Raw genomic sequence first — 11,546 nt, 5'->3', positions numbered from 1 at the left:
TACTAGACAAGCATGAACCTAAATGGATATCAATTGTATCATGCTTATTTCCGTAGGCCCAATTGAAGATTTTTTGAAGGTGTTTGGATTCACAACATTGCGGAGATTTGTCACCGGGCGCAGTTTTCTCAGAACTGAACTATTCAATTTTTTTACTACAATGGTCCGTTGAACGTCGAAATAACAAAGAAACAAACAGAAAAAGCTGTGCCTAAAAAATATTTTAACAAATTTTAATCCCAAAACGTTCCAATACACTACTACAATGTAAATGGACCTATTCCCTAAAAAACGATTCTTCCAAAATTGATAATACCAATGTCATTGGAATTTATAAACATATTAAACAATGTAATGTCTTTGCGTTTTCAAGATTTGTATTTATATTTGGCAAACAACTCCGCTTTGGTAACCCGTTGGTGCATCGTTTACCATTCCATAAAATCTGGGCGACGAAAACAGATACACTTGAGTTTTGTCCTCGCCCTTGGATGGTGCGTTATATCCCCACGATTTGAACACATCAGGATCGGGATAGATGATTTGTCCGCTCTAAAACATTTTGAATATTAAAATATATTGTGGTGTCACATGGTATAGATCAAAGGTTTGAGAATGTTAATATTTCTACATGAAATCGTAGTCCAGAAAAATATATGGTTATTCAAAACATTTGGCTTTATAGGAAAAAAATGGATTTATGTCAGATTTTACAAATGCCGGCTTACTCTCATGCCCTCAGTTCAAATTTTTTTCGACAGGCATCTTTTTTGTCGAAGGCGGTAAAAGTCTTTATGAAAAAGAATCGTGATTCTCACTCTGGGATCAACCCTAATTCCAAGCCATGCATCCACATATCCTGCCTGTACGTTCGGTAACCTTTTGTTCAGACTGTCACGAACGGCATTGTAAACAGATCGGTCAGGTATGATAGCTACAGTTGAGTTCTTGCTTTTACATAATTTCTCTGCTGCGGAGTATGTTAGGGTGTTTGAATAGGTATCATATGTCCAGTAGCATGCATCATCCCGACGTACTTCACACAGTTCTAAAAAAAAACATTCAGTGTATTTTCGACTTGGAATCCTTTGAAACTTATTTTGACTGAATCAACAAAAATATACTGATTATTATAAAGACACTTCAGACTTGTCGAGATAGGCTATGTCATAGTGTCGAAGGAAAATTCATGAAAACGGTGATTTTCCTAATTCTCCTAAAATACTGAAATAGCATTTACAGCCGAAAAGATAATTTTGGTATTTATGGTGGATATTTTGTTATCCATGATGCAGCAAAAGACAATATCTTTGGTTAAGAAAGAAACCATTTCAATAGCTCAAATTGAAATAAGACATACAATCAATAGGTCAGCACTTTTCATAAAAAAAACTATGATTCATCATTGATTAACACTTTTCACTAAGAAAATGAACGGTCAAAATAATGTTGTATCTAAACGCTACCATCAGGAAATTTATCTGTTCGGACTGGACAATCTTGTGTTTTGTTGAAAAGGATAACTTCTCCCAATTTCTCTTTCATCGCTGTTGTCGAATTTTTAAACTGGTGTTTCAATATCTGTCCTTGATCCTCAAATCGCTGTCGCATTTCAACGTGCCATTCCTTCATAACTGAACAAAGTATCGTAATGTATTTCAAGGGAAAACGATCTAAACTATTTCACGCCGGAATAACATACGTTTGCAGCTCAAACAAATTTCTATTACTTGATTCCAGAGTTTATTTTACTACTATTCGTTTTACTCAGTCCAGTGGTGACCGTCAAAGTCCAAAATTTGACTATACACGAAAATACATAAAATTTTTATCACACATGTAATAGGGTTTAAACATATACAGCAGAACATTTATTGGTAACGTTTATAAGCAAACCAATGAAATACCTTGATTAATATGTCTGCTAACAATTTCATCAATTCTGTCGTAGTTGAGAGAAACTTGAACTTCGTCGCTCAATGTTGAGTCCGGCACTTCGAAGCAAATACGCTGTTTACAGTCACCGCTTCGTAATATCAGTAATATAATCATAGGTAGGAGTAGGACAACGTAAGATTTCACGGGTGAATGCATATTTTAATTTAGTTCAAGATTATTGAAAAGGTATAGCAAGCTCTAATCTAAATGTGCAACAATAATCTGAAACTTTGAGATGCATTATTTTATTGCTCAATTGTTGCCTAATTTTATCTTATTGTTGGATTAGCCATTAGCGGAAGAAGCCTCTTTCTGTTCCTCTGCTGAATGTTTCTCATTTTTCCAACCATCGTAGTACCGTAGAAATATTCGATATGACGGCGGCATATCTTGATAAGAATTACTGAATTAACTGTGAATACAGTCCCCAATATCTAGTCCTGCAATGAGGTTATTAGCAGTTTAGCAACTTATCAAGCATACAATCAAGAAATTGTCAAATGTGATGTATCTTCAATGTCACAAACGCTTATAAATGCTACTCGTTATTCACGCATTGAAAAGCGCTAAGTCTGCTCTACAGCTTTGCGAATGAACTGCCCAAAAATAGGGTCATGAAGCAATTGCTATGGTTTCCGATTTCAAATATTTGGCCGATAATATCGTCATTTATTGTAATCTGATATTCGGAAAAATTTACAGAAAGGGTTTGATCTCTAGTGGAAATACCCCTTGAGCACTTTAATATATTTTACAAAATCACTTACTTTATTCCATGTGACTTTAAACCTCTCCATTTCAATATCATTCGGTATCTAATTACATCAAATTCTGCCAATATAAACAAATCATTTGAAATCGGAAACTATTACGCGGTCTCCGCGACCCTTGGGTGAGGTAATTTTTGAGACAAACTTGTTAGCAAGCCGCAAGCGTTTCAATATGGAAACAAAAATTATTATTACTGTGATTATAAGGTATCTATTTAATATATCCAATGTACAACACATTACGATACATTTACATTTGATCACATTAAGCCGTCAGCTATAGCTTGATTGTTCGATCTTCAAACCTATATGATAAGTGAAGACATTGAATCGTGGCTGAAGTGGTAAATGCTCCATCAATCTTGTGGTCTAATGGCTCTTTAATATAATTTCAAATAATTACCTCTACCGATATTTTCTGAATAATTTGCCTATACGACAACTGGCCATAAATAACAGTAGTTCCGAAGCTAAATTCCCGATCTTTTTCATTAGATATTAGAACCTTGGCTGTCGCTGCTCGATAACCATCTTTGGTTTTTCGCGGATTTCCTTACTTACGCATTAAAATTGTGTGATCATCTTTTATCTTCGTATTTTGTGTGAGCTCGATTTTTTTACCGGTTGGAAAAAATAAACTGGATGTGACTTGACTTAGAGGAGGAAAAATGCTACGCTTCAGTTATTGTCCCACTATTAATTTTCTGATAAGTTCACTTTGGTGTTGTCCGCTCTGACTCCCGAGTAAGAGTTGCAAAAAAACGACTTCGACCCTGGCCTCACGAGAAATTTAAATTTTTGTAACAAATAATTTGGCATATGAAAGCCTTTGATTATAGTTAGGCTTTTTTGATAGACTTTGATTATAATTAACTTTTAAATTTTGACTCCAATTTATCATCATGAAAATCTGTCAAACATCGACTCGCGACTCAGACTCCGCAGCCTCGGGTCTTCCATAAAACATTTTACCAGTGAACGTTATCATGCGTCCTAGACGATCACGGCCAACGTATCGACTAGCCAGAAATATTTTTATGTCGAAGGCTTTTTACACGATATTTCAGTTTTGTATTCCGGAAGTCTTGCAAACTAACATTTTAGGTCTCAACTGGGAATGCTTCAGTTTTAACGTTAAGCTTGCACGTTAACATTATACCTTTACAGCAGGGGCGTGCAACTGTTTACCACAATTTAGGCCCGAACCGTCAAACAACTTATTAATTTTTAGCAATTCGAAGTTGAGCTTGTAAGATAGTAGTAATAGTTTAATATTTGCTTCATTGAACTCTGGATCATTAAACTGCAGTTTGTGAATCTGTCCTGCATTTTGATGGTTTTGTGAAATATTCTTGGTTAGTTTTCTGTATCTCATTGCATCTTACTTGTAGTCTTATTTGGATGAAATACCGTTGGTATTATATTTATTGCCACAATTAATTCTGTGGGGTTAAGTACTGTTGCTGTAGTGCTCTATCTCTATCTCAACACTATTTATCTCTATCTGTATTCGTCATTTGTTTCCGTAATCCATTTGGCTCCATCTGACATCTCGGTTGTATATTTTGTGCTGAGCAAGTGTTTTATAATTTCATGACACTTTACAATTCTCCTGTGTTTAGAGTTGCGTATTGTGGGCTTGTGGACTTCAGCTTGCTTATCTCAGTTATAAGACGGGAATAATTTGGAGAGGATTATCTGGACCGAACATAGACAAATATTGCTGTAGTGGGATCGAGCGTTTAGACTGGAAAATATTGGCGCACGGTTCAGCGCTCTTCGTCTTTGTGTAGCAAGCAGGGTGCATGAGGTCACACCCCGTCAAGCTTCTACACTTATCATGATATTGACTACCTACATTCCTACAATGTCCAAACATGTGAAAATCGATCGGATTATTCTGGCATTTGAACTTTTGTATATTCAACCTCATTAATTCTTTTTAACTTTTTTGTCTACAATTTGCGCTCGATTTATTATTATTTTTTCTCCTCTAATGGGTGAACGCATTTAATACCGTGTTTCCCCGAAAATAAGACTGAGTATTATTTCAATTTTCTTCCGGAAAATAACACTAGGGCTTATTTTCAGGGGTGTCTTATATTTTCATTTATTTAAAACAAAATTACAAAGTAGAGAATTACGAGATTTTTAAATCTACAAAATATAAAATCGATATCCATTTATTTATAAGTAACATGTTTTTATTCAAAATAGATGCAAAACATAGATTATCAATCATCTCATATGTGTAGGAGGGATTTCTTGCTATCGACTAGGTAATAAAAAAAAAAAAAAAAGTTATTGACTAGATCTTATTTTCAAGGTAGGTCTTATTTTCGTGGAAACAAGTACGTATTGAAATTATATTTGGTTTTACTATCCGGGTACGGATACATCCGGGTATTATGTGTTTAATTATCCGGTTAACCAGTTAGTAACTGTTAATTTTAGAAAACCCATTTCACAAGAGTTTTGCTGTGAATTGACCGTAAACCACCACACAGTTCTATAGTAAAGTATTTTGTGTCCTGTATTATTTCGTGATTTCTTGCACGATGAAATAAACTTTGTACATGTATACTGTAATAGTAATAGGGATACATATATATAAATGAAATCATGAACGCACAAAATTCCGCCTTTTGATCATTTTATTTCGGTTAGAAGTACCCAGAAAAAAATATGATACAGGGGGGACAAAGTCCATGAATTTTTAACAACAAAGAAAAATGATGATTTTGAAAGACAAACGAACTAGTCAGAAATTTCTTCTAATTCGAAAAATTCACTTATTCAACATGTCACTGTAAGTATTCTCGCGTTTGTACTAATTAGGCACCAACGTAAAATCTATTTTCATTCGAATACCTTTCAAACTAAATTAACAGAGCCAAAACAAATGCTGCACCAGTTTTTTGAACAACTTTACCCTAGGTGAGTAAATGAAAAACATGACACGATACAAAGTCTGTCAAATTAAACTTTTCTGAAATAATATAGAATAGACTATCCTGCAAACAAAAAACCACAAATGTAATACCAGCCCTTCTTTTTGAGATTTTCGACAAATACACTATAAAGGCGGTCGAATTTTATAGGCTAATTTTGTTAGCATCGCCGATTGTTTTCTTCCGCGTCGCGTTATTATTTGGGGTATTAAAATCGACATTATGCCAGTTTTAATTTGATAAGAAGTTACATTTCGTGAAAAGTTACCCTTGTTGCAAATTTGCAAATTCAGTAAAAACGATTATTATGAAATCCAAGAATATCGTTTTGTTTTATCTATCACTGGCTCATTAATCAAGAGTCGTGGTATTTTTGTTAGCATTTACTGCCTTATTTTCAGTCAAAAATGTGTGTTTCAGATTTACTCTTTTAACGATAGATGGATACGACGATAGATAACATACCACGGCGATTATAGTTCCGGGCGAAATAAAAACAATTATCGGCGTTATATACCGACGATACCGCATCCGACTTTTCTCCCGAATATGTTGAAATATTAATATCTGCATTTATTGTACTAAATAAATTATACTCATCGGAATTGCAATAATAGCTCAAATTCACAAGATCGCAAAAATAAAACTGGATTTATTCGTGCAGCTCACCACGTATTTTCATATCTAGAGTAGAAGTGCTTTTATTCTAACGTAAGTCGATACAATCGCGAGATCCGTTGAACACAGTTATTATGGAACGACATTTTCAAATGCTGGAATCGGCCACATACCGAATATTTTGCGCAGTAGAAAAATCAATATATATATATCGACTGAAAAAGTAGGCGGTTTTATCAGCGAGTGTCATGATCGCAGCGACTGCTTCACAAATCGTCGTGAAGTATTTATTATATATATAAGTATATTTTACATATTTATTTAACTACGAGACGCAACAGAAAAAATCGAGCGGCAGCCGTCTCAAGTTTTGGACACTCCAAAAGATCAACCCCTTCGAACAATGCATCAATAGTGGAATCATGTAAACGAGACCGAAGTTTTGTGACAAATAGCCCAGATGCTCTTTCTGTTCCACGGAGGTAGGTTGGATAGTGAGCTGAGCTGCATATAAAGCTTGAAGATCAGCGGGCCGCCGTGCTGACGCTTCAAAGACTTCAAATCCTTTTTGAATTGTTATTCTGTTTAGATCTGCAGTATTGGTAGGTCGATTTGCTGGATTAGATGCTGACTACATAGCTCGCTCTAGTTCTTGCTTGAGAGATACACATGTCGTTTCTTCACGTTATACAGTCGAAACTAATGATACCAAGTTGTTGTCAGACTCTTCTCCAAGCAACTTTTGCATCAGGGTCCCAGCTAGTGGTGGAATTCAAATTTTTTGTCAGCCGATTCCATCATACAAATGTCATATTTTCATGCGGTTCTGTTACAAAAAGTCATGTAATGCTAACCGGTTCGCTGATCTCATAAAATTCCGTGAGACGGTTCTATAGAACCGGTGCGAACCGGCTGAATCCCACTACTGGTACCAGCCACAGCACACATCTTGTTTTTATTTCGAAGTTGGCCAAGTTTATTTTCAGTCATAAAACTCGGATCGTGTAAGTATTCGAGCAGATGGATAAGACATGTGTTCCTCCTTTCTTTGATTCTTACCACAAGAAAGGATTTTAGAGATGCTACGTACGAAGAATTGGAATTAGAGAGAGTTTTGAATACAAATTCGTGAATCCGCCCGGCTGTCAGAAGTGTGGCGTGACTGGCGTCCTTCCTGGAAAGTCCATCTACAGGGTGTTTGACAGGTCCAAGGGCCTCAACCAGATCTTTGAGAATTTTAATTTCTTCGTCTGTAATAGTAATAGAAACCCCAAGTGCAACAAGCGCCATTCTGATGCATTTTTCAACTCTAATAAACGTTTTAATCATCTCCAAAAGACTATTCCATCTGGTCTTCGAATCTAGAATCAACTTCTGCTCTGTCTTAATTTGTTCCTTGATGTGCTTTAGCAAAATTTCATTCCCAATCTTCTCTCTAATTGGTATTCGTTATCATTTCAGCAACAATCTGTTGAAAATCTACACCAACTATTTCAGTTTTCAGTTTCAATCTATCATTCTTTCAAAGCTTTTTATTACGCTAGCTCAGGGTGGTCGAAACTGCGGGCCGTATGCGGCCCGCCTACACATTCTGTGCGGCCGACAGAACAACTTTAGCGTACACTACTAAACCATTGGCAGAACAATTTTAGCGTAGCCTACACTACTTTCTCCAGAAGGCTATTACTTTTATTTATTTCAAATATTTCTGTTAGCTCTGTGAGATTTGTTTTTGTTTGCTATGACGTCACCGAACGTTCTGCGGACGCATGATCACGCGCCATCGAACGTCAGCGTTAAGGCGGATTCTGAAAATCGTTGCTCAAAAATTGTAAGTTTTTTTAGGTTACCGGTGATGCTAAAGGTACGGTAAACCGTACTGCCCTGCTTCGCTTGGTGTGAATATATTTGTAGACTGTGGTATCTGCTGTTATAATACCGTGATAAATCGAATTAGTTGGTTTTGCAAAGAAGGAGCGTCTGACGAATACGGTACTGCGGTAAGTTAAAGTACCATAGTGAAATTGACTTGTTGCTTTCGCGATCTTACTATTGCAGTAATGTAGGGTTTCTTGCAAATTTAGCCTAACGTATTTGTTAATTTTGATAAGAGCAAATTGAATTGAGTTTTTATATGCCAGAGAAGAACCGTTCCACGATCGAACAGTAGACCTACATACAGCAACAGGTACCGCAGTACTGGTAAGGTACCGTACGGTACCGCAGTGAATTACGCTCTCATCTTTTCGTTACAGTTCTGATGTAAACAAAATAAATTTTGTAGCCTACCTTATTTTTTTATTTGATAAGAGGAAATGAATTGAGCTCTTATATGACAAGGAAGAAGCGTTCTGCGAACGAATTTCAGGTACTGGTAAGTTACCGTACCCCATGGGATTATCGGAGAATCGATATTTTTTTTATTTTGCCCTGGTGGCGTAATGGATAAGTGACTTGGATCACTTGGTATTTCAATTCACGTTGATCTAGTCACACTAGAGTGATTTTGGCGTTTAGAGGCCGTTAATCTCCGTCCTCGGAGCGGGAAAGCGTTCGCCCGGGTAATGGGAATTTTTTCAAGTGTCATTGGGGGAGGGGCAGTGCCTCCGCCCCTTCAGTGGTGAGAAAACGTGTGGAAAGCCACGCCCACTTGTTACCTAATCTTTAAAAGTCGCTTTTCTCTTTAATTACTGGACCAATTGCTCTAAAATTTTCAGTGCTCGAAGATAAAAATTTTCTTTAGAAGGCTATTACTTTCATTTACTTCAAACGTGTCCATATATTTAAGCATAGCTCTCTTGTAAGTTCTTTAGTGATGTAATTTGGTATGCTGTTTGAGGTTTTATATTGGATTTGCCGTACGATAAACAACCAATCCGGAATCCTTGAGTCTTCTACAACCGCAGTAGCAACATCCTTTCAGACTGTGACACAAAGTATTTCCTTACCCACAACAACGTTAAACCGCAGTGTCTGGTGTGTTTTCAAGTAATATCTGTCACGAAAGAATATAATTTTAAGCGACATTACAAAACCAAACACGAGGAAAGATACCGAAAATACCACGATATTTTTCTCGGGAAGCAATTTCAAATTAACTAAAGGCTTTGCATAATTTCCTTGAAAAACTCATTAGAATGATAAACTCTCATTCTTAAATATGTTTAAAGTGAGTAAACTCGCGATGTTTTGATCACCTTTGGGTTTCCTCCGACTGCGGCCCGCGAGACCTCCTCAAAAGATTTTGCGGCCCTTTAACCGTGGACCACCCTGCGCTAGCTCCATCTGTCGTACTCGTAGCTGCCACAATATTCTCTATCTACAACACAAATACGCAATAATCACATTTGTTCTACGTGTTTTGTGATGTAATAGTGAAGTTCACTCCAGCATTCCGCGGATGGCTGAAATATAGGCAGAGTAGTGTAAATAAAAGTTGTTATTATATGCTCTGGGAGATGTCAGTCGCCACTCAACAAAAAATATAAAAATCCGGATTTTAATATTTTTCACCACTCATATGTTTTATGCAGTTATATTTCAGCAAATAGATTTAATTTTTCGATAGATTCATTTAGGCATTTCAAATCCAATAATGTCTGTATTGCACTTAATATTGCAAGCTAAAATTTTTGAAATAAATAAATATAAGTGAGGGGATAGAGGACATCCTTGTCCTACTCCACTATGAATAGCAATATTATTTGATAAAAGTTATTAACTTGAATTATATAATATATCTTTATATAATGCCTAAATCCATGAAATGACTTTGGGTCCAAAATTTATATGTTTCAACGTTTCCCATAGAAAATCTCTGTCAACTGAATCACATGCCTTTTCCTGATCTAAAGGCACTTTGATAAAGGTTTATCTTCCATATTGGCACATGCAATAACATCTCTAATTACCATTGTAATTAGAGTACAGTGTATTATGCTGTACAGTGTTTTTCTCGTTTTTTATACAGTAATGTGATTATGGCTTTCCTCGTGGATAGCGATACTTCTTTCACATTGAAAGTTGCCCGAATTACAATTTGTAAAATTTTTCATAGACTACTTCAAAATACTATAAAAAAAATTTTGGGAATTCCATCAGACTCTGGTGATTTGTTATCTTTCATTTCAATGAGCGCATTTTTTATTTCTATTTCCTGAATATCAGATTCTAATCCATTTTTGTGCTTCTCAGTTTATCTACTATTATAATTGTTTAAAAAAAATTCTGTTTATTTTTTTCTACTGTCTTCTTTTGATACAATTTGGAATAAAACACTTCAATTTCTTTTTGAATTTTTTGAATATCATAAACTATATCACCGGTATCTTTTTTTAATTCTGTCCAACTTTTATTTCTTCCCTTATTGGATTTTTCTCCTTCTTCTACTCACTACCCAGTTATTTGAATCTGTAAGAATTTTATCATATTGCCCAAGTTTTCTAATTTCTTAGCTTGTTGCACTTGTTTCAACATTCTACCTCGGTGTACAGCCCACGTTTTTAGTTTCCGTTTACATTCATCCCATCCCAGAGAATTTCATGGTTGTCCAATTTTTCGATTTCACCTGACCATTTAATCAATACTGCATTAACTTCATTTTGAAACATATCGTCTTTTAGAAGAGATGTGTTCAATTTCCAGTAGCTTTTTCCTAATTTTGCATTACTCGTGTTTTTTATTGTTACAGTAGCCGTATTGGAAGATGATCTGATAAAACGCTAACTGATATTTTAGAGTGTACTGCACTTGAAATTAAGTTATTAGATATCAGAAATTTGTCTTTTCTGTAATAGATAATTTGAACTTCTCCAAGTTAATTTTTATATTTCTGGGATTTGATTTCGCCAAATATCTACCAACTTCATACGATACATCATTTCTTTCAGATATCGGACACTACTATCTCTGATGCATCTGGAACATGTGTTTTATCTCGGTTTTCTGTTATGCAATTAAAATTCCCTCCCCATATAATTGCCCATGGTTTGCTATTTGTTTGGTGATTAATAATATCTATGAATATTGAATCAATTTCTTTGAAAAAAATTTCCCGTTCTCTCATATAGTTTGGAGCCTAAGTATCACATATTATGATATTACAATCATTATATTCCATAGTACATAATATATACCGGCCATTTCTGTCAATAATTAAAGAAATAGTTTTTAGATTTACGTGTTTGATAATTAGAATAGAAACACCACATTTTGGGTTTGAAAAGGTGGTCCAAAATCCTTTCCCTACCCAATTCTTTGACCAGGATTT

General features: G+C 35.4%; 1 protein-coding gene across 1 annotated transcript; it reads right to left on the bottom strand.

Annotated features, from left to right (window-relative positions):
* Positions 1 to 203: 203 nt before the first annotated feature.
* On the bottom strand, positions 204 to 2,345 carry LOC120339880 (uncharacterized). Its single transcript, XM_039408111.2, has 4 exons — positions 1,908 to 2,345; positions 1,467 to 1,634; positions 819 to 1,048; positions 204 to 552 (listed from the first exon to the last, which is right to left on the bottom strand). Exons 1-4 carry the CDS (start codon positions 2,092 to 2,094, stop codon positions 382 to 384), a joined length of 756 nt encoding a protein of 251 aa, XP_039264045.2. The 5' UTR covers positions 2,095 to 2,345; the 3' UTR covers positions 204 to 381.
* Positions 2,346 to 11,546: the final 9,201 nt, after the last annotated feature.

This window comes from Styela clava, chromosome 9, assembly GCF_964204865.1.
Source record: "Styela clava chromosome 9, kaStyClav1.hap1.2, whole genome shotgun sequence".
NCBI lineage: Eukaryota > Metazoa > Chordata > Ascidiacea > Stolidobranchia > Styelidae > Styela > Styela clava.
This window is presented reverse-complemented; position numbering and strand designations above follow the sequence as displayed.

Excerpts from the sequence above, each read along its gene's own strand:
- LOC120339880 (XM_039408111.2), bottom strand. The coding sequence starts at position 2,094 with ATGCATTCACCCGTGAAATCTTACGTTGTCCTACTCCTACCTATGATT. Across the intron at positions 1,049-1,466 it reads AACAGATAAATTTCCTGATG|AACTGTGTGAAGTACGTCGG; the intron begins GTAGCGTTTAGA and ends GTTTTTTTTTAG. Across the intron at positions 553-818 it reads GAATTAGGGTTGATCCCAGA|AGCGGACAAATCATCTATCC; the intron begins GTGAGAATCACG and ends AAAATGTTTTAG.